This window comes from Etheostoma cragini, chromosome 22 (genome assembly GCF_013103735.1).
Source record: "Etheostoma cragini isolate CJK2018 chromosome 22, CSU_Ecrag_1.0, whole genome shotgun sequence".
Classification (NCBI taxonomy): domain Eukaryota; kingdom Metazoa; phylum Chordata; class Actinopteri; order Perciformes; family Percidae; genus Etheostoma; species Etheostoma cragini.
In genome coordinates, this window is record NC_048428.1 from 18,447,020 (window position 1) to 18,474,247 (window position 27,228).

The 27,228-nt window shown below is 40.5% G+C and overlaps 2 protein-coding genes across 4 annotated transcripts in view; both read right to left on the minus strand.

Moving 5' to 3' along the window:
• gpr158a (G protein-coupled receptor 158a) overlaps window positions 1–16,524 on the minus strand; it is a 65,653-nt gene extending 49,129 nt beyond the window's left edge. The window contains exons 1-2 of one of the 2 annotated variants that reach the window (XM_034862030.1): window positions 15,275–16,524; window positions 4,072–4,177 (exon numbers count right to left, since the gene is read on the minus strand). In XM_034862030.1, coding sequence (XP_034717921.1) covers window positions 4,072–4,177; window positions 15,275–16,152 — 984 coding nt within the window. In that variant the 5' untranslated portion in view covers window positions 16,153–16,524. The remainder of the gene's footprint in view (window positions 1–4,071; window positions 4,178–15,274) is intronic. The other variant, XM_034862031.1, reaches the window with a different exon arrangement.
• On the minus strand, window positions 1,899–26,647 carry LOC117937815 (patched domain-containing protein 3-like). Of its 2 annotated transcripts, XM_034862033.1 has the most exons (6): window positions 25,921–26,647; window positions 23,995–24,116; window positions 22,156–22,301; window positions 20,250–21,851; window positions 17,738–17,742; window positions 1,899–1,910 (listed from the first exon to the last, which is right to left on the minus strand). In XM_034862033.1, the coding sequence occupies exons 1-4, from the start codon at window positions 26,629–26,631 to the stop codon at window positions 20,278–20,280; spliced, it is 2,553 nt and encodes an 850-aa protein (XP_034717924.1). In that variant the 5' UTR covers window positions 26,632–26,647; the 3' UTR covers window positions 1,899–1,910; window positions 17,738–17,742; window positions 20,250–20,277. The 2 variants fall into 2 exon arrangements, with proteins under 2 accessions (XP_034717924.1, XP_034717923.1); XM_034862032.1 differs by lacking the exons at window positions 1,899–1,910; window positions 17,738–17,742 and having other exon boundaries at window positions 20,198–21,851.
• Between the last annotated feature and the right edge of the window lie 581 nt (window positions 26,648–27,228).

A 27,228-nucleotide genomic window follows, 5' to 3' on the forward strand; every position in this document is an offset into this window, starting at 1 on the left:
CAAAACATTTTGTCTCAACTATTACCAGAAAACGCTTGGTTATGTTATAACCTTGATAACAGTGTAACTGTTAGTTATACAGGAGAGAAGCCAGTCATTTGAGTTTATGGCAACACCTTTCAGCTCTTTGTTTTCATTTTGTGAATTTCAACTGAATAAAAGGACTATTTTACCAGTCTTATTTCTTCATTGAAGTTTTCTGTAAAGTAGTGTTAAAATCTTCTCAATCTTGGGAAGCCAACTTTGTGTCTCATCTCCTCTCATGAGCTGGTTGTCTCGTCACACCCCAATTCACAACATATTTTTATCTCTGCAAACATACAAAAAAGAATCCAAATTAAACATCTCTAAATTGTACAAAGCTTTCCTGTATGTTTGGTCAACCTCTGACGCATTCATCTCATACTCTGTTTTGTAAATGTTCATTTCTAACCAGTGGCCCTTTCTCCACACACTCAGCAGAAAAAAGCGCAAAGGAAAAAGCGCAGAGTAAGGAGTCCTTGTCTTGGCGGCTGGAGTAATCTTTCAGGTTATGTGTCACTGCCTTTCACAGCCAATGGTCCTCCAGGGCCCCACCACTTGTTCTGAGCAATAAGCTAATTGATTGAAACATTCATCATTGTTCACAGCCAGGTTCTCGTATGAAAGGTGCCCCCAGGGCAGCAAAGTCCTAGACTTTTGAGAACAATGAAACACACTAATGGAAGTATCATTAGTGTGAGATGAAAGGTAGAAAAAAAAGATAGGAAAACTTCCACTACAACAGCATGTATACACCTTTTCAACAGGAAATTAAGTCAAGATCGTAGCTGTTAATCTTTGGGCTGCATGCTTGGCTATGTTATGATTCATCTAGCTTCACCATGATTGGCATGAGCCAGAGCTGTACCGTTTACTTAATCAAAGAAAATACAATGTTTGCTCTTTGCTTAATACGTGCGCGAAAGGTCTACAGTCAGAGTTTATAATAAAATTGATTGCTATGTATTATATTGTTCTTGACAGCAGCATTGGCGTATTCTGGTTGTTTTTTTCCATTGGGTACAAGTTATTGTAATTCACTGTAATTAATAATAATAATTTGATGCTGATTTATGCAGTTCCTATTTACAGAAACCACTGATTATTTAAAACAATATTAAACGGTATACTCTTCAGGGTCTACTATTAAGTTTAGTTTTCTTCACTGCCGCATGTTATTGAGTCCAAAAAGCTATGGAACGTGAATGCAGCTATGGTACTGTAAGATTATTTAAACTTGAATATGAATCAACTAACTATTATGTATTTATTAATTAGAATTATGTGTTTATTAACAGATAATGCTACTCTGACATACTATGTGTATTGGGTGGGATTTTTCTTTAGCTCAGTTAGGGTTTTGTGAAATTCACTATAGAGTAAAGAATCAAAGACAATAATTGTTGGATTTTAAAATAGCGTTGCCTTTAAATAACCAGTAGTTTCTGACACTGTTGGGTTATTGAATTTTTCTTGTCAACAGTCTGAGCCTCATTTGGTTTTGCCTTCCTCTTTGTGCCTGCTAAATCAGTCATCCATAGCATCTGCCTCCATCTGAGTTTGAGCTGGCTGCATGCTTGGCTGGGCAAACAGCAGCTTGAGAGGCAGGATGTGAGGGGAGGCCAGGGAGCTAGCTGGCTGGCTGGAACAACTGTTTTTTGTCAAATTCAATTGCTAGAATTGTGCCACTCAAAACACTGCTAAGAAGCACAAGAACAACAGTGGATGTGTGATGAAAGAACTTCATAGATGTTGGCTAAATCCTAACAGTGTTGTGCATGCAAAAAAGAATGTGGAGTCTACATGTAAGTGGAGGTGCAGTGTTATTGGAATGCTGTTATAAAGAGCATTCGAGGGTGGAATTGAAATGTGACTATGTAAATGATACACTTAAGTAAATAAACTGCTCCAACACCATGTAAACCCACTGCTTTGTTTCCAATAAAACAAAGAAAATACTCCTAATGTGGATCTATAGCAGTCTGAAGTGATTGGCTTTTTTAATCAAAGGGCCCCAAAGAAACCCATTAAATAACAAATAGCTGCACATGCAGAGGGAATACCTGCATGAAGGGAAAAAAATACAGCAATAACACCAAATTAATCCCTGCTTGCAAATACGGGCCATCCCTCCCAAAGCGTTTTTTTTTTAATCACATCACCACACACACACACACACAAAGTCCTAGAAGACTTGATTACACTGCAGTTGTGCTTTCTATTCCTAGCTGGAAATACATCAGCCTCCCACATCACCTCTGATTTACCTGGTCATGCACTTTAGGACCGGGAAGGTAGCTACTTATGGCTAACAGATGCGAAGATGTTAAATGTCTCTGACATTGACTGTCCACAGAAAGGTGGAAGTACTCAGACAAAGAGAGTGATTAATTATTCAAAGAGGCTCACTAAAATCCATTACATCACATGCATTATGAAGGAGTCTGACCTCTTCGAAATCTATCACTCTTAACAATGAGACTGAACTGGGAGGTAAGAAGCATTAACCAAAAGGCTAGCTGCTAGCTAGACAGCAGCACTCTGCAAATGAAAGGTTACTATGAAAACGGGCAGACAAATAGTTTTAGCGGAGCATGCTGTCAATTGGCATAAACCACGGCATTATTGGTTGCTAGGCTAACTGCTGGCGTAGACTACTTATATATGAGAGGGGTTGCCGACTCTGCAGGCTTCCTCTGTTTCCAATCGTTTTAGCATAATTTTCTGGTGCTCTCAGGTCATTTTCAGTTGACAAAACCACAGTACACTATACCTGCCAAGCACCAAACAGCACATAGACAAAGACAGCAACTAGCTGGTGAACATTAATCAGCTAAGGAGCTAGATTTTTCTCAGTGGTTGGTGGAGATCAAAACAGAGCTAAAAGAGAGCAAACATTGGACTTACATCCACCAGGTGACCACAAACACTAGTCAAAATAAATGATAATGATGCTCCATAATTGCTGAATGTGTTAATAGGCAAGTTTGACATATCAACTTAAATGCTGATATGTGCAAGTGTTGTGTTTACAATTTGTTTAAGCTGCCCACAAGTGGCTTTAAAATAAAGGCAGATTTAAGTCATACAGCCATTCAAAAGCAAAGATAATGTTAGATCGTTAAAAATAATAATAATGAACAACAGTTCTCTATACGAAACATGGAATATGGATATTTGACATCCTCTTAAAAACAGCAAAGCGCTTAGAGTTTTATTATCTTGTCCAAGAGACCACATGTTCCAGGGCCTTGAGACAGGCTATTTTTCATCAGTGTGCAAATGGCAAGGCTATTTTCTCCTCTGCCAAGGCTGAGCACGGTTCCAACTCTCAATCTCCATCCTCACTTAAACTTTAAGTTAAATATATTTATTGACCCTGTGAACAGACCCTTGTGATTTGGAGTCTTCATACTGTATCTCTGTTAGTTGTCTAAAACAACACTGGTCAGGAGGATGAACAATAAAACTACAGATTAAGTGTTGTCCTATCTTTCCACCTAGTTTCACGCAAAGCTGTGCATTCAGTTTCAATAGACAGACACATCCTACTTCATAACAACATAGCCTTGATAGTGGTAATAACAGGCTGTGGGTGTGTTTAACAAAGCTTCATGTGTAACCTAAACATATTTTTTCACTGCAACCTTGACACACTGACAGATAGATTTATAAGGATAACTACCTCTTTGTCACATTGTACCTATTGTATAGAATACTGTAGTAGAAACACAAAAAGCAAGCGAAAAATCAGAAACTGTCACTTTTTGGAAACAAGTCATCCTAATTCTTCATAAACAGATTTCCTATCTCAAAGGAGATGTTAAAAACAACATTTTAAAAGATATCCTGTAGCGTTTAGTTAAGTGGTAGGTTGTTACACAATCATTTAAAAGGAATCAGATTACCATCCATTTGTCAAATGTTGTACAGATTTTGTGCTTTTCTGTTAAGTGCCTCGTGGAGATGTGACTAAATGTGTGTGCGCTACGGTTCAGTTTTCCAGAGCAAATCAATCTTTTGTCTCATCCGCTTGTTCGGCACACTCACCTCCATAGTGGTCAGGTTGCATCGATGGGTTCCAGCAAACCAGCCATCAGTGGAGCACTGGTCGATATCAACATCTTGCAGATTAATGTCCACTCGCACTACGCCCCTGCAAGACAGGAGGACACTATTAACCCGGCTGTTGAAGCATCAAGGAAGTCAGTGCATAGTAAACTGCATTTTTACAGAAAAAGGCTTGTCTCTTTCTCAATGCAACATGACATTGTATCTTTGTGTAAACATCCTGGCCAACTTAAGCCAAGTGGCGTGTTAGCCGTACACATTTTGAGCTATCCGTGTGTATGTCTTCGCTGTATACAGGGGACGTAAACATGCATGCCACTAGGCCTGTTATCACGAGAAGAAAGCAATGGTTGAGTTTAGGAAACGTGACATGCGGGTTGGGTATATAAAAAGAAGAATGGGTTTTGCTTTATTTAAAATAAGAAACCGACGGTTGAGTTTAGGAAACTTGAGAAATGGGACACAATCCCCGGTCTCATGGGTGAAACTCCTGTGTTTGACCCAGACACCACCCCGTCCAACCTCCATACTCGGATATACGCCCTTTCATTCTACTCGCTACGGCGTATATTCACACACAATCGCAAGGTAATGTAAGTCAATGGAGGCCAAACTGCATTGATAAACACGCTAAAAAGCGTAAATTTGATGAATGTTGATTAAATAAATGATTGGGTGTCAATATTGTGCTAGAAAATTGAGAAGAATCGTGCCCCAAAGTATAAATACTATTGATACGTCTTGTTTTGAGTGAATATGACAGATACAAATTATAAAAGGATCTAGCATTTCCTGGTCACATGAGCACTCTTAGTGCTGCAGTATTTGCAACTCTGCTGCACTGATCACCTCGTTAGTTCCGGGTGTCATACCCAATGTGAGTCGAGTCAGACCGGCTCTGGTTGAGTGCAGATATGAGTTGTGTATGCTCAGATTTAAACAGTTTACGGCTTGAGGTGTCATACTGTAAAAATAAATAAATAAAAAGCTGCCTTACTGAAATTTGTTAACTTTTCTCATTACAAACAATAACAGAAGATCGAAATAATTTCAAAAACATTTTAGTTATCTATGATTGTTTGATTGCTAACGTTAGCTCAAAACGCTCAAAAACCTGGTATAAAGGCCATAGCGCAGCATTTCATTGTTTTTTTAACAACGCATTAGTAAAATGTGCCTAGGCAAATGTACACAGACCCTTTTTTTCCGCTGTTAAACTAGCAAAAGTGGACTATGCGCTTATGAGAACCATGGTTAACTGCTCCTCAGGTCTCTGCAGGTTGAATCCTGTCAGATAGCTAAACTATCTGTCCAATCTGAGTTTTCTGTTGAACGACTAAAACATCTTTTCAACATACACATGTTCCACCAAAACAAGGCTATTTCGCAAAGGCACCGTAATTGTGTCCGGGGCTTTGCGCTACCCAAGCTGATTTTGATTGGTTTAAAGAAATGCCAATAAACCAGAGCATGTTTTTCTCCTATCCCGGACTAGCCAGACCCTCATTTGCAGCACTGTGGAGGAAGGTCTGGCAATGTGAGACTAGCTCATAGCTGATTTATTATTCATGCAGCTACTACAGCACTGACTGACGTCATAATATGTCAACAAATATCTTCAGTCCTTTTTAAATATTGACATGTAGCAATATTACAAACCATGACATAACATACAATCATTGACATTAATGAGAGGACAATATTCTGTCCATCCATCTAACTTTCACTTCCTTAGAGTGAGCGCCCGCACGCGCACACACACACTCTCCAAGTATAAAGCAGCTGGTTTACTATAACCAGCTCAGGGTAGACACCAGGCAACGAGTGCAACGCTCTAGTACTTCTGTCATTAATAACTGCTGCTCCGGTTCTGCCTTGGGGCAAACTGACCTCACTTTTTTCCCACTGCACTGCTTGTTGTTTGCTGAGAAATTACTTCTGTTTTAATTCTCCTATATGTAATATGTAAGGGTAGGAAAGAGTCCACTGAAACACACAATGCACAATTACTGGATGTAGGATTCATCAAAATGTCTGTTTCACTGGCAGCTTAAGAGTTAACATTTGTTTGGGTTTTGCATGTAAAATTGAGTCTATACAAAGAATGAAAAAAACCTTTTTTTCTAACTCTCCAGGATATCTTTAGCATCCCAGCCTAAGTGGACATATGGCATATAAAATAGTTTGGGTGGAAAAACACATGTGGGGCTCGGTCCAAAAGGGAAGTAGACGCATAATAGTGGCCATAAAGATTAACACAGAGAGCAGGAGATAGTTGTGCCCCAGGAAATGGAGTCCTCTCCCCCATTATTTGTCGGCCAGGCCAGGCCAGTAAAGAGAAGAGCATCCCACCAGCAGGGGCTGTGTGGTCTTTGTGACAGACCAGTGCTAATGTTAGGCCTAGTTTCATGAAGTTGACTGTAGATGTATCTAGGTAATTGCATATGGGCTACAAAAGGATATTCACCAAAACATTCTTGCAATGAAGGCCTCTGTGTGCCCTCTTTGTTACAAGTCTCTCTCTCAGTTGATTTATTTGAGTACTGAATGTCAGTCCTATACGCTTTGAGCTGTTTAGCTCTATCCAGGCCCAGAAAATGGTCTGAGATTGAATTGTACATTTAGTAATTTCAATACTGAACTGGAGGCTCTGATAATGTCTGAATTTTAAATAATCGTAGCACAATACCTATTTTTGACCTAGTTCATTTTGCAAACCCATTGCTCTCAGAGATGTGGTAAAACAAGTGCAGTGAATGGATTAAGACCAATACTAGATCAAGCACAAGCATCTATTCTATCAATAGCTATTATAAACTATCTCTCAGTTGAGACTGCAGTTTGATAACATGAGGCTGATAGGAACAATGTTGTTAATCATTGTAAGTGCTTTCCATATGCATTTACGTTAAAATGTTAATTTTAATACTACCGTAGCATGGTTGTGCACATTCCTGCACAAAACTGTATAGCTCTTCCACTTAAAAGACATAATGTATTTTCTATTGTACATTTTTCCATTTCCTGTTTTGCAATGAATTGTTATGCACCAAAACACCAAGACAAATTCCTTATATGCAAACCTACATGGAAATTAAAGGTTTCTGATTCTGTAAATTATTAGCTAGCTAACAAGAGCTTATTAGACCAATTTTAATGAAGTAGCTACACAGGACATAATATACCGTAGTATACTGTTCTTGTTGTTATTAAGTTAGCATACATTTCCATTTTGTACTAAAAAGGTCCTGTGAAATATATTAAAAGGTCAGCCGGTTGAGTTTAACAGAGGGCTGGTTCTACTTTAGCTTAGAGGCTAAGCTAACACTGAAGAGAGGCAGCTAGCTTGGTGTCTTACCGATAGTTTGGCAGAGTTTGGTAACGTTCTCCGTTGGCTCAGTGGAGAGAGACTGTTCCCAGGGAGATTAGCCTCGCCACTGCCAGCCAAAAGAGGATGAATACGTCTTTTACATGTTCTGTCGACTTAGCTGCTAGCTATCCACCGGTAAATTGATACTTTTAGTAATCACCTGTGCTCGTTCAGGTGTGTGAACCGGTTACTTCACTGTGTGGAGGACAAGTCAGAACTCCTGGCTAAACTAACGTTAGGATACATGTTGTGTTGCCAGATTGGACAGACACAAAGTATATTTAGCCCGGCCCTTTAGAGACTAGAGAATTATCTTTAGCTTTTAAGTCAATGTTTTTCATCAGTATAATTAAAATTAAAAATTAAAAATAAAACAAACGTATTATACAACTTTTAACATTTAGCCTCATCCAACATTATCTAGAACACTTTTATTTTATTGTAGGCTATGACTTCTTATACTAAAAAATATTCTGTCATAATATAAAATAAAAGTGTTCTAGATAAAGTTGCATTAGGCTGAATGTTGAAAGTTTTCACTTACATGAACAGACGTCCTTTATTACAGAGCTATGGCAGAATAATAAGGATAATAGTTATATTTTATAATTGTCAATTTAATTAACAAAAAACTGATTTGGTTTTGAGAATCAACCGTTTTTTTTATTGCCAGTCGAGCTAAGATTAATGGACTCTAGTGTCCTGTCAATTTGAATCATATTACTCATATACGATTAATTGGAATATAGTGTAACTTTCCATTGGTGGAAATTGTCCCAAATGGTCCAAAAAGTAGCCCATAAAATCACAAATTTAAAAATTTAATTTTACCCGCCTAGTCTCACAACACTGACCGTAGGCTGGTTGCTTGATCATTTTCAATTTCTACATTCATATAGAAGACGTGACGTGTGTGTGGCGGCTTTCTTCAAAGAAACGTTTGACAGAGCTGGGCTGAGAAATCCAAAGCAATGTAGTGAGTTTTCCATTGAATAATCACCTTTTTCATGTAACCTGCATACCAACATTAAACTAATTGGTCAACATGTGAGTTTGGAATGCAACTGCCAATAAACTCTACAAACAGAAACCAAATGAGATCCATTACTTTGTCACCACCATCTGAATGTTACATTTAACATATAGCCACTTTAAGTATGTGCTTTAACTTTTTTTATGTCACATTTGCGGTATAAACACACTATTCCAATCCTGCTTAGAATATATAGTATAAAAGTGGGAAAGTAAAACATCCCATTTGTAATGTTACATCTTTTAAATGACGATTATTAGTGGAGATTTTTAATTTATTTCTGTGGTGGATGCCATGTAAATAGCCAAAAACTGTAACAGCCAAATAATATGATTAGAAGGAGTGTTTTTTTTTTTTTTTGTATGTTCTATATTTGCACAAGAATGATGATTTTATGGATATTTCCTTTGAAACGAGAGAAATAAGCTCTGACGTCTCCAGTTACAATTGACTGTGTGCAGTTAAACCAGGAATAATAAGAAGGAGAGTTGAACATGGAAGACTGGCACAAGCTTAAACATGATCCTTTAGCTTATCAGTGTAGCATGCCTAGATGAGCTTCCAAGCACATTTGCATGTGTCTTGCCAAGAACACATTGCTGTCCTTTAAGAAGGGCACCGTTTGTGCAATATGTCATGGAACAATCACAATGCAAGAACTGTGCAGCCCTCTCAAAGAAAATGTCTCTTATGTGATGGAAATGCATTAAGATGACCGGACAAGCAGAAGCTAATGTGAGTGTAGCCGCTGGGCAGGATGCTGCTTGTCTCCTATCGTTTCAATGCGACCTGGGTCATTTTATTGAGTTCCGTCACTGGTAATCAAAAAAGGAAACAGAGCCTGAGGCGAAGCAGCTGACACAGAAAGTGAATAAAGACTTCTTTTTTTTTTTAGAGCTGGCACTTCTGGACTCTTGACACGCTTGTCATTAAAATCAATCCTCTGAAGAACAAACACCAAGCCGGAAGATGGCTCAATAAATTGGGTTGCTGACAGAAATCCTGACAGAGGAGAGCCTTAGCTGAATGATAGTCTGACTGTAGTTGTTGACAAGCTACATCAGAATAAAACAGTTACGGTTTGATTCTGAATAAAAACTAATTCATTATTATTATAAAATATGGCACTTTATCCTTCATATTTCCACCCTCATCATCCTGTTATGTCCTTAAAATTGGTAAATTTATTTTACAATTCATGCAACAAGGAATATTCCACTAAAAAACATAATTCTGAAACAGGAATGGCAGACAGATTTCATATTAAAATGACATTCCCATTTTTTTTAATTCTATATTTTGTATATACAATAAGTAATATATGAAAAGCGACATAATGAAACTGTTGTGGGACACACTAAATGATCAGACATATCCGCCAGATTGCAGCACTTTTTGTATATTCAATATTGTCCTAAAGCTGCAAAATGGTGGAAATATTTATTATGAGACATCTGCTGTAAAAGGGTGAGGTTTAACAGTACATTTCTTTTTACATTGCAGACACCATTTATCTACTTCCCCAAAAATGTTAAAGCCTCGAAGTCGCTTACTTACTTTTCCAAATCTTTTCTAACTTTTCCGACCCAACAAATCCCTATGTTGTTGCTTTTGAGGCCTCCTCTATAATCTGTACTCCAGATTTGTAGAGGATAAACCTACAGAAACAATATTACAAATTTGTAATCCTTTGAGAGGCAACAGAATTACATCACCATAGTAGTATCAAAATCAGTCAAATGTTTTTTTCCCCATAATTAGCAGTATATTATGAATCCAATATCTCTTTACAGCAAGCAACAAAGGCTGGTGGTTGGATGACATTTACCAGCTGAAGGCATCGTATTGACTGGCTGCCTTACTGAGCAGTGGAGTCCCAGTGACGTCAGCAGTGAGAGACGGAGCACCTTAGGGATCTTTAACCCCTGCTTGCTTCAGGTTGCGGTGGAACGTCTACCAGATTAGGCTCATTCCAAGTGCACTCATGACTCAGACCATCATATTTTCTTGAAAGTTGATTGATGGATTGTATCATGTTTATCCCCGGGAATTGTGGGGTTTCCTTCCTATTTGTTTCTGGATGGTGTCCATCTAAGCAGATGCTGCTGGCTCCTCCTGGAGCTTGAGGCCTCCTACTCTGTCAGACGGCTAGGCGTCCCACGGCACTCAAGCTGTCCAGACTTTAGCTGCTTGTACAGAAAAATGGGGCACCAAGCCAAGCGTAAATGAAGAAGATCCTGTCATCTAATTAGAACCCATTTGGCCTTTGGAGAAATGTGCTGGAAAAAAATAATTCTTTACAGTTTGGTGTGACTTTTTAGAAAGGTTCCAACTGGTTTGCCTGCTTAAATGCTTAGGCCGCTGCTGCTGCTACTGAGCTACTGCTGTCGCTGCTACTGCTGTTGCTGTCTACTGCTGTCGCTGCTACTGCTGTCGCTCTCTATTGCTGTCACTGCTACTGCTGTCGCTGCTACTGCTGTCGCTCTCTATTGCTGTCACTGCTACTGCTGTCGCTGCTATTGCTGTCGCTCTCTATTGCTGTCGCTGCTACTGCTGTTGCTCTCTATTGCTGTTGCTGCTACTGCTGTCGCTCTCTATTGCTGTCGCTGCCTACTGCTGTCGCTGTCTATTGCTGTCACTGTCTATTGCTGTCGCTGCTACTGCTGTCGCTGCTACTGCTGTCGCTGCTACTGCTGTCACTGTCTACTGCTGTCGCTGCTACTGCTGTCGCTGCTACTGCTGTCGCTCTCTATTTCTGTCGCTGCTACTGCTGTCGTTGTCTATTGCTGTTGCCGCTACTGCTGTCGTTGTCTACTGCTGTCGCTGTCTATTGCTGACGCTCTCTATTGCTGTCGCTGCTACTGCTGTCGCTGTCTACTGCTGTCGTTGTCTACTGCTGTCGCTCTCTATTGCTGTCGCTGCTACTGCTGTCGCTGTCTATTGCTGTCGCTCTCTATTGCTGTCACTGTCTATTGCTGTCGCTGCTACTGCTGTCGCTGTCTACTGCTGTCGCTGTCTACTGCTGTCGCTGTCTACTGCTGTCGCTGTCTATTGCTGTCGCTGTCGACTGCTGTCGCTGTCTATTGCTGTCGCTGTCGACTGCTGTCGCTGTCTACTGCTGTCGCTGTCTACTGCTGTCGCTGTCTATTGCTGTCGCTGCTACTGCTGTCGCTCTCTATAGCTGTTGTTGCTTGAGCTTCAGCCTTTAAGCAATTTAGGTCTGTGTTGTGAAAGGTAAGTCTGAAGTACAGCGTGTTCACCTGGAACATGCACAACCTCTCTCTCTTCCTCTTCTGTGTATTTCCACTTTGTGTGTTTGTTCAAACTAGTCTTTTGCATTTTTGCTTCTGTGGAGTTACAAGTTTGTGTGGGAAGTTAGAGTGATCCGCCAGTTAGGACTGTTCGTATTGTCCTGAAGAATGTCTCAAGCTCTAACAGTGAAACACGCACGCAGGCACACACACACAAAGTTATCCAGTACAGGCTTGAAAACAGCCAGTCCTCTCTGTGTGGTCTAAGCTGCCTCCCCTGTGCCTTGAGTGCAGCAGAAGAGGCTCGTGGAAGAGAAGAGATGAAGTGTGAGAGGTGCGATTTCTTACACCTTCACAGAAACAACAGGTCGATCTTTCACAAACATATGTCCACACACTCCTGCTCTAACAAGTCGCATTAGTTGTTTAGCACCTGCGTGTTCAACAAAGAAACAGGAGAAAAAAACGCCTCAAATCTGTATTTATTATCACATGCCACATGCATTAAAAACAAGTCACCTTGCTTCTTGCCACATCACACCAAACAGGAAGTGACTGAAGCATTAAAAGGCCGGAATCAAGATGGCCCATGCCAGGTTGTTGTTCTACATCTTTCATTATTAATTCATTGTAGTATTGATTGTGTATTCATCTCGAGGGGAAGTGGAGGAGAGATGATGTCTGAGGCAGCTATATTATCCCCTCCTCTCCTGTTTCTTTTTTTGTATGGCAGGGTGCTGAGGCACAGGGAGGATGCAGGATGAGCCGCCTGCTACTTTGATATGAGATATCAAGATATCAATACCACTCTAATTTCTGTCAGCAGACGCTTAGCATAAAGACTGGAAACAGTTTTCATTTTTACAAAAAAACAAAGTATCATAAAAAAGAGAAGTTGTGGTTGTATGGGAGATTATGTGACAGGTGATTTCTATGAGCAGTCACTCCCTAGAGTCCTGAACCAGGCTAGAGCCAAGCAAGCTGTTTCCCCCCCTGCTCCCAGTCTTTGTGCTAAGCTAAGCTAACTGGCTGCTGGTAGCAGCTTCACATGAGAGGATTACGAGTAACAGACTTTCCAGATTGCGTCTCTCCCTTCCCTTTTGTTACGTCTGATTTTTATTTCCATTATTTTGTTTTCCATTTTTTGTGTTGTATCTGTGGAGCTTCCTGTGTCCAGTTACCCAAGGCTGCTTCCCACGTTATTATGGAATCCACGTAACTTCTAGGCAAGTCCCGCCCTATGAAGCAGCTCACTTGGTTGGGGTTAGGCATTGACCTCGACCTTAACCTCTTAAACTTGAGTGGTTAAGGTTAGGATAGCCGCTTGGTCGGGAGATAGGACCTGAACAAATGGGTTTGCGTTACCTTGCGCAAGCATGGACGCCCCACCAATAGTAGTGTGTGAATGCTTTTGAAAGGCGTGTCTTGCCTAGAAGTTGTATGGGTTCCATTTTAACGCCTGCTTACCCAATCATGGTCCCATCAAGCAGAAACCCAAACCTAAACCAAGCTAATTTTAATATTATGTAATGTTGTCGGTACTTTTGTTGTGTTAATTTATTGTTGGGAAATTTTAATGTTATTGTGGTGTTGTCTTCATGTTGTTGTTCTTGTGGTTGAAGGGGTGTTTTGGTGTTGTGGTTTTTGTTGTGGGCGAGTTTTAATCCTTTGAAATTTGAATTTTTTCCTTTACTGCTGTGTTAGCGTTTTTATACTCCAGTGTTAGGTTTCCTTTTGACAGAGATGTTATTCTCTGTTTCCTGCCCAGGCACTACAGATGAAAATTAGCTTATAGCTAACTCCGGTACTGCTAAGGGGCTATGCATTGTCCCTGTCAAATAAATAAGTAAATATGTATGAGGACCTTGGGAACTACAAGTTTGGAGTTGTAGTGTACTTGTGTGAAAAAAGAGAGGTGTGCCCTATTTAATGGCATTACAAGTCAAACATTTGCCCTGATAAAGGTCTTGTGACTGAAAGTTTGGCCTTATTATTTAAATTTAATAATTTAAGATTTTTTGGAAATACACATCCATTTTCTTGTTGAGTGTAAGAAGAGAAGATTTATCCGCTTTTATTTCTGTGCACTAAATATGAAACTACAGCTAGCAACTTGGTGTGAAATGTATTCCGTTAAATGCTTGCTTGGTAAGTGTGCCAACTAATGTCTACAAACCATCCATAAGATCAATAAGCTGCCCCAACTGCATTAGTTACAGTAAGATTACAAGGAGTGATGATTAAGTGTGATAATGTGGAAATGTGCGTATTTTGCTTGGTGCTGCTCTTAACGTTTCCCCTGTGTAAGGAAAACAAATTCACACACGGATGGTTGCTCTCCTCATCCTTAAAGCACAGCGAGATGTTTCTTTTAGTGCCACTGTACAAACCACTCTCCAGGGACGTTCAACAATACCAAACGCCCACTTATGTCACACCTTCAATCCAATGGCGGTGCCCTCAAAAAAGGGAAAGAAATGGACAACAAAACTGCTCCTTTGGCCATGGAAGGAAAGCTTCTCTGACACAAGTATTTGGAGAAAAAAACTATCCCATTGAATTTGAAGGAATTTGGCTTCACAAATAAACTGCAGTTGTGACTGTTCATCAGTTGAGTGTACAGGCTAATCAGATTACTTCACTAGGAGACGTTTGGAGGAGGCTTTCATCTGGGATAACACCAGCTGATACCCTATTACAGTATAATCACTGCAGGTTTTGACTCATTTGCAATCCGTGCCTACCTGTGAGCCACTCAAGTCTATCAATTAAAGATTCATTGTAGGCAACACACACTAGAGATCTGGATTAAATATTCATTGGGAAGATGTTGGTCAGGATCATGTGGAGCCTTAACACTTGACTACTCCGGTGAATATCAGGACCAGTGGCATGAACGTGGCACATTACACAAGCAAGCTGCAGGGCAGAGGATAGTAAAAAAACATCAGACATATTTCAGAATTTCTTCATTGGTTGATGCCAGTTGCTTTATTTTATTATTTGTTTACTTTTAAATTGGCTATCTCTCAACTCTTCGGACTCACTGCAGATTTAGCAGCCTCCCCCAAAATAAAGGGCATGCAACAGTAGTAAAGCATGCAGCCAAAGGAGTTTTTGAAAAATGAATTAGGGCCTGTAGCCAGAGGTTTCCACCACAGCTACATCTAGGTTTATTTTTAGCATCACGCTGCCTTGTCAGACTGTGGGAGAGAAGAAAACCCCCCTTGGTAGAACAGGGGAAGGCCAGTGAGAAGCTACTGTGCGTTGGGGGAGGAAAGAGAGCCAGGTATGCCCAGGTATGTATGGGGGATTGGATATGTAGGCTAGTGGGGATTTAAACCCACCTGAACTCACCTTGAGGTTGACATGAATCTTTCTCACACAAATGTGTAGTTTTATAATACAAGTAAAACAAGAATGAAAATAAGAACACTTTTAATGACAAGAAATGCAAAAGTGACGTTTTGCTAAAACGTGTTGTCTACCAACATCCGTTCTCAGTTGTACAACCACCTGTGTGCCTACCTGAATTCAGGAGCCAGGTTGGGCTTCAGGCCATAGAAAGCAGCCGATAAGGTCAAGAGCCAACGGGGAACAAAATTCCCATTCTCACACGCCAGGTAGGGCGCAGACCATTTCACATGCGTCTTGTCCGGAAGGAAACTCTCTCCTCTTTTTAAAGAATTGTTAACTGATCTAAAATCTTGGCTCAGCACCTTCTTATGGAAACTGGGCTTCTTCCTGTCTTTGACATCGTGGTACCACTCTGTGTCTGCTGTGCGGTTGTGCAGATGGTGGTGGGCCATGCTGGAGAGGTCTTGGAGGACTATCTCTCCACCGGCTCTGGTGGCTTGGAGAAGAACCGAGGGCCCCGCCACGGACGAATCCGCGTTAAAAGTGACGACCGCCCGGTGAATCTTGGCGTCTCCCTCCAGTATACTCCTGACTAAGGCATGGTACCACTCAATGTCTCGCCGAAGACTCTGCTCCCTGGACCTGTTGGCTTGCAAAAGCATGTTGAGGAAGTTTGTGGCGTGCAGCACCGTATCCAGCACGCTGCTCATGGAGTAATGCGGGGTGGCTCGTGACCTTCCCCGCCGAGAGGTGAGCTCGTACCTCCGCGAGCAGTTGGCGTGCTTTAAGGTGGTCGAGTCCCCCGTGTGAAGATAAGCCGTGACAACCCTGGGGAGATTCTCCTCTATTTTCTGCGGCAGCTCCACCGTCTCCCCGGCATTAGGCTGAGGCGCACGGAGATGCGCCAGCTGCCGACGGTGCGTCTGAGCGCCGTAAATCGCCTCCTGTGCTCCGAAATCTTCTCCACGCGCTGACCATTCCGCGTATTCATGTATAGATCCAATCACAAATCCCACTTGCAATAGCAACGACAGCCGTAAAACAGCCATCTCCCTCCAGAAAAGCGTCCACAGATGTTTGGGGGGTTGCTGCTCGCAATCACAGTGTCGTTGGGCGGGCGTGCTGTAAAAAAAAAAAAAGAACCTGCCAAATTGCTCCGCTAAACCATCGCTTCACCACTTGTAGGATATTCTTGCAAGCTCCACGCCTCTGATCTTCAAATCAAAAAGCAACGGAGGGCGAAAACGTTAGGAAGCTCCGCGCAGTCCTCGCTAAATCCTCTCTTCTTCTTTACAGATGCCTCATACAGCTTGTTGATGTTGAGTATGCTTGCAGCTGTTCCCCCCTCCTTCTCTCTCTCTCTCTCTCTCTCTCTCTCTCTCTCTCTCTCTCTCTCTCTCTCTCTCTTTCTCTCTCTGTAGATAACTGTCTTGGCTCTGCTGTCCTACCTCTGCGTGCATAGTCTACTACATAGACTGACTCTAACGAGGAAGAAGGGAGGGATAAAAGGGGCAGGTTATTATTATATTTTTTATATTTTTTAGGAGGCACCGAGTCAGGGAGCTTCCTACTTGGATGACAAACGCACTCCGCCCTCTTCCGTCCACAACAAGCATTGATAAGTAGACCTACCAAAGCCAGGAAGACACACATCAGGAGCCGAGCGCACTTAGAAACCGTGTTCTTCTTCATCGCACAGGGCTCCAGATCCGCGTATGGCCGCTTCTCCTGTCAATCACGGCGCAGTGTTAGGTGGAGCGGCGAGGGAGCTGTCCGGTGCTGAAACAGATCAAGTCAGCATCGGCTGATTTTTCAAAATGAAGTAATTAATTTAGATTAATTGATGTACATTTGTTTCCACTTAAGCGTTCAGGAGTTTTTTTTTACTGTCTATTAATGTACAATAAAGAAAGCTTAATTATTTTCACTTTAAGCCAATTAGAAGAGCTCAAACACAGGAAGTACAGAAATGTCGTATGTGACTAAAATTGTTTTAACTTATGTAGAATATAAAATTTTCATGTATGATCTCATTACAGTAGGACAAAGCTAATTGAGAACATAAGTTTTCTTGGGCTTTTAGGATAAATTGTGATTCTACCGGATATGGTGATGTCAGACAATGGTGTGCTTCCAACTTTGTGGGAACAGTTTGGGCAAACCTTTCCTGTTCCTAGAATTCCCAGTTTCTAATTTCGCTTTTCGGTTTAACAAACCTTGACTGGCCTGGAAATCACCCCCAGTCTAGTTTATCGTCCAATATCAGAGTTGGACCCCACTAATGCTCTTGTGGCTGAATGGAACCAAATTCATCCAGCCAGGTTCCAAAAATCTATTGAAAAGCCTTCTGGGAAAGAGTTGAGGCTGCAAAAGCAACATAATTCTACCCATGGTTTTGAGGTGAGATTTGAAACAATCACATGTGGGGCCATATAGTGTACTATATGCAAGTTTTAAAGGTAATTTTCTGTTTAGTCAAATACTGTACAACCAAAACAGTTCAGCAGCAAACATGTTATGTCCTTTGGGCTTCTCAGCCTAATACTACACCCAGCAAACTAAAACATTCTACTTCTTTGTAATCCCAAACCATGGTACTGTGTTCTTTAGGCGACTTAGATAAAACTGGGCAACCATTTCTCCAAAATTACAGGGCTAAACCTATCTGTGGGAATTCAGTCCAGCCTTCCCTTCAACCTAGACATGTTTTTAATCAATAAACTATTACACTAATTTATAGTCGAGGCAAGCTGTTGTTCCGTCATGTGTTAGCCAAGCAAACTACACTGAAGGATCTGGGTTTGATTAAGCAGCAAAAAAAGGTCTGATTGATTTCTCTACTTCATAACCAATCAATCAGCCTCTTTCTTTCTTATTAGTTCAAGCTCCAAGGTGGCGCTCTCTCTTCTTTCTCTCTCTCTCTCCGTTTTCAATTGCATGTTGCTTAATTGGCATGACAAAAAATACATCTGTGTTGCCAAAGCATAAGAACAAACATACATAACAATAATGAGTAAATACATTTGATATAATAGTAAAAGTAAACAGGATAATTATGATATGATTGTAGATACTAAATAAATTCTGTGCACGTCTCTCAAAGGGTACGTTGAAACAATAATATAAAAATATCTCTGTCTCTCTCTCTCTCTTTCTCTCCTGGGTGTCATGTAGGGGCATGTCACGTCACGCTGTGTGGGCTAGAGGCATCTCATCCTGGAAGGAGGGTGAGGAAGACAGGCGTGACGGAGTGTGACAGAGCTGAGAGACGACCTGTGCGATGCAGGGGCCACCAGAGATGCTGGAAGTTGCAACCTGAAGACCTCGTGGATGTCTCGACCAATTAACATACAGCTGGATGGAAAAGGCTGCTCTATTGTCCTATTTTGAAATATTGATGTCCGCAAGCAAAAGACCTGAGATGGTTAATCCTGCAGCTGCCATCGATGCGCCACAGTATAGAAAATAATTGGGAAAACTTGATCCTGTACAGCTGTATGGCCAATATGTCAAAACATCTATGTTCTCACTGTGGATGAAAAAATGTATTTTATGGATCTGCTTTTCTTTCCCTTTCCATTTTGATGTTGGTGCTACCAAAATGTTGCAGAGAGGGAAATGAAAAGTGTGAACCATCTGCATGGGCAGTGGGTTCTTAATGTTGATGTGCTGCCAGTTGAAAGCTTGATTGAGATGGATTGTAGTACGTCTTAATTACATGCAGTTTTGAATAATGTGACATTTGAAAAGTGTGCCAACCTAAAGGGAATATGACATTATATTCTGCCCTTGTGTGCCAGGTTTGACATGTTCATTGTGAAAGATCTGAGCTGTAAGGTTTTTAAAAGTCCTGATGCTTTTAAACCCAGATTACATGAATTTCTGGGCAACAATTGCAGCAACACATGATTGAGTTACATCATTGTGATAAGTGGACATGACATTTAGATTCATGAATGGTATAAGTTTAAATGATTTGTGTTTATGTAGCCTTAAAGGCAACCCAAAGCCATCACATAACTTAGAGTTTTAACCAGTAATTCACAACGGCAGAAAGATTACCTGTAGGACATCTTAATGGTAAACCAACTGTAATCCTTTACCAGTTTTACTTGTAATACCCATGTCATTCATCTCCACAACGGAAGGCCTTAGAGGCAAGTGAGTAAACAAATGTCTTCATTTTCTTAGATTTATCTAAAATGTGTTCTTTCCTGGGTTTTAAGAACAGTTGAACAAAACGTTTGCCAGGATAACCTTTCTAATTTCCTTATTTTTTTCATTCATCCATGAGTTTTGCCAGGTAAATGTTTTTGAATTTTTTGTCAGGATCATTTTTCTAAGTTTTGGCCACAAGAGGCTGAAGTGCTCCAGCACTGATACAAATAACTCTCCAGCCAAAACAAAGACTCACTTGCCTCTCGGGGCTTCTGTTGTCGTTATTGTGACATTACAGTATTCCATTCCACCAACATGTGAAGAGAGCAAAAAAACACGTTACTGGGCAATATATCTGTTAAGAAATACCAAGTCATCTACAATAAGATCAATTACACAGTTGCTCTGCTGCCATGTAAGAAATACCACTGTACAATTGTCAGAAATTAAATTTACTTTTATTAGTCCGTTAGAGAGTATTTGAGAGTTTAGCAGCATATTAATGTGCTCCACTAATTATACAAGGTGCCCAATCAGAGAATTGTATTCTAATCAATACAGTAGTGACAAGAAGATGTTACTGGCCATGCAGCGTGGCATATAAATGACCCATTTAATCATTCATTGCTAGAATGTCATTGGAACAGCTGGTTTGGATGGTTATACTTCATTGTTATGTATACATGGCAAAACAGGGAACATTATAGTGAACATTATAAAGCATTGAATACAAAAACGGCAAAACATTTACAAAATCACTGATAATTGTCATCTTGAGCTCATTCATCAAGAAAACGTATGTATAAAAATAAATAACTTTCAAAATACAGTACACATTATGTTATTCATGTTCTAAAATGACTATTTTGGCTTCAATGAATCAGAAAGGTTTTCTGTCGTTCAATGCAAAAGTTTGCTTTAACAAATGATTCACTTTTAAAGCAAATTTTGTCCCCAAATTTTTATTATGGGATCTGAAGTACACAACATGCCTGCCATCAGCACTGTACCTGTGGTCATAGTTTGCTGATTTTCAAACTCTTGTTTTCACTTTCATCTTCATCTGATCTGCATGTACATAGTGTCAGGATTACTGGAATGAAAATGAGGCCGTGAAGCATGCCAATAAACATGACAAGAAAGAAGATCTTAAAAAATGTTCTGAATGTGTGAAATTCAGACGTAGCCAAGACAGACACCCCTAAAATGGTTGACAGGGCTCCTTGAAGGATGGGGTAGCCTAAACTGGAGAGAGCATCCACCACCTTGTCATCACAACTTGTTCTCTTGCTTGAGGCGAAGGCGTAAGCCACGTGAGCTGAGCAATCCACGGTGAAGCCAATGCAGATGGAAAAAATGATCATGGATATTGAATCCAGACTCATGCCCCATAGCGCCATGAAACCAGTCACCCCCGCAGTCACTGACCCAATCGAACAAGTCACCCATAATGAGCAGAGGGGGTTTGGAATCAGCAGGAGAGAGACAACCAACATCACACCCGTGATCACACCAACGTTTTTAATCATGCTACTAACTACTACGGCATGCTGGTCGTAGAAGATGAATAATGGGTTATAGACTAATAAAGACGCCTCACGGCATCTACCAGCAGTGCTTTTAAGACTTGTAAACATGTAAATTTCCATGTTGGCATTGGTAATATCAGCAGTCTGGATGAAGATACGGGATGCATAGATGCCATCCCTAGTTAGGTTCAGATCTTGCTTGAAAAAAGGATATAAATCAAAAAAAGTTGCTAAATTTTTGAGAAAAACTTCTTTATCATCAAGGTTTAAATCTGTTTCCTGTCCATATGATAAATAAGCGTCAAGCCAGGATGTGTAGATATGCTCATCCACAAAGTGGAGCTTTTTAAAGTCTTCTCCGCATTCCTGAAGTTGGTGTCTCTTGGTTTTATTCCAGTATTGGAATTCCTCACCGACCACAACCATCACAGATGGGCCGTAATCGGAAAAATATTGACTATTCTTCAACTTGAATCTCGTAACGGGGGAGTTATCAGCTGCCAGATCATAGAGCTCAATCCCCTGTTGTAGGCCTACCTGGAAACATCCATAAATACTCGTAGCTAAATATACCAGATAAAGGAAGATTACAAATCCCTTGACACAGGGTTTGATCAAAAACGGACCATAGTAATCCTTAAAAAAAATAATTGTTTTTTTTTCCTCAGCTCCAGTGTTCTTGTCATAGTTGCCTCCCACACAGCAGATGTTATATATCACCGAACGATGATCAGGATTGTCTGATGGTATTTTCATGCAAGTCAGCCAGTGTCTGTTGCTGGCTTCTCGTCTCCCATTTGCAGCCAAGAAGGCTCCAAAGAAGGTGATTGTGTATATGTAACAAAATATAATGGAGACGCTGGTGTACAGGCAGAACGACTGCACTGATGGGAAGTCGGACGTGATGCCTATGGAGAACTTGAAGAAGTCGGTCAGGGTGGTGATGGTGATGGACATGATAGCTTCTTTGTAAGAGTGAGCCATCCGCTTCGGAACTGGGTCTTTTACTTTGGTGTGCTGCCAGTCGGACACCATTATGAACATGTTGTTGAGACCTATTCCTGGAAACACAATTTTAGTCATGTCAAATTATTGACAGTTTTGATCCACTGACACTTTGTTTGAGCATTTCCATTTGTGAGACTTTAAACATTTTACAAGATTTTAATGTCAAACATATACTTGTACTTAAATACTTATAGAAAATGATGAACTGCAGTTTAATCTACCTTGAAATATATAAAAAGATTCAAATCCTGCTCACTTTAATGCTCTGCAAAAGATTGTTGAGTTGTTGTTTTTTACGTTGTCACTTACCATGTAAATGCAGTTTTTACAATTAGGACAAGGGTGTGTTTTTCTTACCAAGTATCAGGAAAGGAGAGTTTGCCACTGTTATAACAAATGGCACTCCGATGTAAAGTAACAAGCCAAAAGAGGAGACAATGGCCAGACCCGAGGATAAGACACCAAAAAAGGCCACCCACACCTTGTTCCTCACATTGTCCAATCTGTGAAGGAGGAAGGCATAGATCAGATATTAGCGGCATAATGCAGCAACGAAAGGTTACAATATACTGTATCATCTTGATAACTTCAACCGGAGCAGCCTCAGAATAATCCTGCTTATTGTTAGATAGTTGGAGCAAGAAGTTACTTTAAAAACAAAAAACAACCCTTGACAGATAACTACTTGCCCACCAGGTGGAGTATGCTACACTCAACAGTGATGCCACTACGTACTGCCACGCTCTGGCATAAACTTGTATCCCACTGCAGGGATTTAAAGCTATAGTGCGTAATTACTGTCTCCCCCATGAGGAATTCCAAGTAATGACAACAAAACTGTCGATGCGTCCACGTGATACAAGCCTTCCGTGATCGCGCACCACCACCACCACCCCTCCTCCCAAACACAGTTGCATGTAGCCAAGGAGGACACAGAGGATACAAAAACCACAATGGCCTCTTCAGTTGAGATAATTATCTTCACTCAATTTTCTGCGCACCAAAGTTGCCGGACGACACCAGTTTCTGAACATATTGAGAAATACAGAGAGTTTTGTTGCGCTGATAGTCATTATTACCTCGTATCAACTCATTTGGCAATTGCTTGAATGTAACGGACATTCATTAAAATTAAAAAAAGTTACGCAGTCAAGCTTTAAACCGCTGCAAGAACTTTGTGGGGTTTCTGGCTGCTACTAGCGCTATGCTATGAAGCATGTTATGTGTGGGTTCCCGTTTTCTTAGTTGATACAATATACAGTCCTGCCACTGTCTCACTATTATACTGATCTGTAGGTGATAGCAGCGCACCAAGAAAAGCAGCAATGTCACAGCAAAGGCAGGTAGGAAGAAGACTGCTAGCTAGCAAACAGATGTAAACCTAAGCAGGTTCCAAACTCAAACTTTGTTTATTTATAGGAAAACGCCCCCAGCACCTTTGAAATACTCTTTAAAGCGGGACTATCCAACGTCTCGTAAGTAGCAACCGCTGTCGACTCAAGTGAAAAATACAGGATGACAGAAAATGCTAAAGCCAGCAGTAGCATCAAAGAAGAGTCACAGGGTCAACAAACTGAATCAGCAAAATCAGTCAAAATGTAAATTACAAAGCATTATCTATCTAAAGTTAGCCAACGTTAGCTTTATCCACCATTAGCCACTGGTCATACCAGACCAAGTAAAAACTCCTGAGTGTGTTGAATTGAGAAAGGCTGCATTTGTTTGCCTATGAAGTCAATCTTTCATTTGTAAGAGATTAAATGTGCTATATCTTCTTTCTAAAGTCACAATCTCCCTCTAAAACCCACCATCACATTTTTATAATAGCAATAATGAAGTGTAACGGTGTAATACAAACAGTCATGTTTTTGTCTCTGTGGTTTATGATTTTTTTTTATGGATTGTTTGAAATGATCAGCTGTTTTTATGATTGTGTTGACTCGCTGTGCGATCACAGTTTAAACTGCACCTTACAGAACCTAACACATAAACTAAAACCTTTCAATCTAAACTCAAAATCACTAAAAACTCATGTGTAAACTAAGTTTGATGTCAAATAAAACATTTCAACTACATGTAACCTGCATGTGGCTGTGTTGTATCAGTCAATTTGATAAACAACAGCTCTCTGTGCCCCAGACTTGGCCCGCAGTCAGGAAATCGCTCACCGTGTGACAGTCACTGATCACTTCTTACCTCAGGCAGGATATCACTGAGACAGTGATAGCACAGGCATAACTGATGAGGAATAAAGGGAAGCCATCTGTGGTGTGACTGTCAATCTCCTCCTGCCTGGATTTGGAGGTGTAGTAAGACACCTACAATACAGCACAGGAGACAGACGCCAACATGAAGTAAGAAAACAGTGTTTACACATAATGTCTTTGCAGAAATAAAACCAGTGTGACTGTGTTTAAAAAGGCCATAATCTGAAAAGGAAGTTTAAAGATACGTTTGAAGCAGAAAGGCTGTAACTAAAATGCATCTAAAGTATGTGCTTATAACACTTATTAACATCTAGAGCAATGAGACCAAATCCAATTATATCTTGTCCATTTGGTGGTGCTAAATGTATTCGAGGGGTTATTTTTAACAGTGTGTTGCCTCAAAATGTTTAATCTACTTCTGTTAGTGGAAGACTACAATTACCAGAGTGACTTTCAAACCCCTTAACGTATTGTATTTGGCTCCAAAGACATCTTGCCCTCTTGACTTGAAAAGCACTTGAAAGCATTCCACAAATAAAAACATATTGCCTCTGTCAGGCTTTTTTTGTTTTTGAGGCTGAGGATTTTAAAACTTAATATCTTTAAATAAAATTTAAATGAGTATTTCTTCACCAGAAATATATCTATTGTGGTGCAAGACGGCTTTAAAACAGCCTTTAACGAGGGAATTCCACCAGAGTGGGATTCAATAAATCTTATCTCATCTTATCTTTAGACAATCAGTTAGGAGCAGAATATAAGTGGGATAGTTAGATGGATGAAGAATGTGAAAAAAAGGGAATGATCAGAAAGTTTTACACAAACTTTGCCGGGGGAATTTGGACATGTGATTCAGTCCTGGTTGTAGGTTGACATTGGGGTGCAGCGAGCCGAAGCCATAAAACAGAGCTGTCAGTTGTAAACGGCTATTTAACAATATTGTTTCTGCAATGTATTGCTATCTGGTGAGGCTAAAAGCTGGTATTCTTCCACTCGGATATTTTTGGACTTTGTACCTCCCTGTCTAGAGAGAAGCGTTTGATGGAAAAACTAAAATCTTCAAATGATAACAGTCAGATAATTTTAAAAAAGAAGAGAGAGTGTGATATACCACTTCACAACAAAATTGTTCCAAAAAATGCAATGTCCTCTCATGTGTGGTCTTTGTCTCACTGAAAAGCTGTAACACGCTCAATTTTTGCACAATCAAAGTATCGTGGGAGCTGTAGTTTTTCAGCACTGATTACAGTGTCAGAAGCTATGTTTCCATCCACACGTTTTTATCCGAATTAAGTGATATTGATTGAAAAATGCCTTGTGGAAACACTAAAATTTAATGGAATTCCATGAATGTCGACTCGGAGGAAATACGTTTGGTCTCATCGGATTTCATCTTGATTGATATACAACTTATGCGATAAACACTGATGGAAATGTTATTTGCCAAATAAATAATGAATTGCAATTAAGTTTTAGATCATTTTATGGTTGCAACCCGCCACAAAACGAAGAATAAACTAGTTTTAGGTCATTTCCGCCCAGTATTTCCGCTCTGTTTAACCACATGGCGGATGTCAACAGACAGAGACGTGTGTAGATAGATGTAAGTGGACAAATCAGGAGACGAGAGACTTTTTGAAAGTGATTTATCAGGAACTCGCAAAGGAAATTGCCAACAAAGGTTACAACAAGCCGTGGGACGCACTCCGGAGTAAATGTAAGGCGCTCAAACAGCGAGACACGTCTCAAAAACAGTTTTTTTACCGAACTACAGATAATTCAGTTGACAAGTAGGAGGAAACTTAGTTAGAGTCACTGCATCTTAATTAAAACAAGGAGAGGCTCAAATGTGACCCCTCAACTACAATAGAAGAGTATGTGAGAAAAAACAATGTGAGTAGCAAATGATACGTACGTCAATGTGTTTGCAGTCAGTCGCATCTGATAAGAGTTTTTGAAATCCTCTCAGCCATAATTTTGAGGCGTCAGCTGAGCTTTCCTTGTTATCTAAGTAGTAGATGAGTTTTATAGCCTGAGCACTCACGACTGAGCTGTTGGCATCTGTGATCACCCCGCCAAGCACAGAGCCAAGAAACACTGAACTCGATCTGTACCAGTGTACAGGGAAGATGATGCTGGTTGCATTAGCGCTAATAATTTCCAGGACGATGTTTGAGACACATTCTCCGTTGGCTTTTGCACATAACTCACTGAATCCCAGGCTCCCATTGTGCACAGTGATATTAAGGATCTCATCGTTGAGCTTGAGGATTTCCGCAAAAGCAGGATTCGTAAGTATACTTGAGCTGTTAGTCGATACAGCAATGAGGGATGCAAAGTTGCCGATGTCGTACAACCTGTCCGCTGAAAACATGGAGTCATTGTAGGGGAAGTTTTCCCTGACAAAAGCTCTTGTTGCCTTCGAGGGTCCTTTCCTGGGTGTGAACTGCCGCTCAAAGTCATTGTCCTCCCTGTCGCTGAGAAAAGTGAAGCCTGCGCCAAGCGCTGCTGAGAGTATGAGAGGAATCACAAAAAAATAAAATGGATAGGAGCCTACAAGTGATCCAAGTTTTTCAAAAAGGCCTGACAGAGGCTTTGCCAGGCAGTCTGTGCGTCTGCAGCCCATCTTCAGATTTGTAGGACAATTGGCACATGTGGAGGATTTGCATCCTTTTAAAGGCCGTGCGGAGCACAGCACTCCTTCCACACCTGTTTTTGGAAGGTCAGGCCAGGTCTCTTTAACCAATAAAGGCTTGATTATGTCTCTTCATATCTCCATCATCATTACTCTTTTACCAGGAAAGAAAAAAAAAGAAAAGTAGTTAGTGTTACTCATAATCTCATGCTTCTTCATGGCTATAAAATTATACGAGAGTCCTTCAACGGCCAATTCAACTCTTCTTCAAACAGAGAAATGATACGAGTTCTCAGAAAAAATGTGACTTTTTTAGAAAATCACTGACAAAGACCTCCCATTTTATGACTTTGGGACACACGTATTCACAGGTGTGCCATAAATACGTAACTATATAACTACATTTGTCTTTTAATTGGTGTTGCTCATGATGACAACACAGAGCTGTGTGAATACTGACGTTAAAACAAGGTGATAAAAACATATAGAATCTTATTGCACCGCTTTGTTTCCTATGTTGGGGACTAAAGGTCAACTACTGTGAATTGTAAATGGCAGTAACTGTGCAGCCAAAAAAGTGTTCATTTA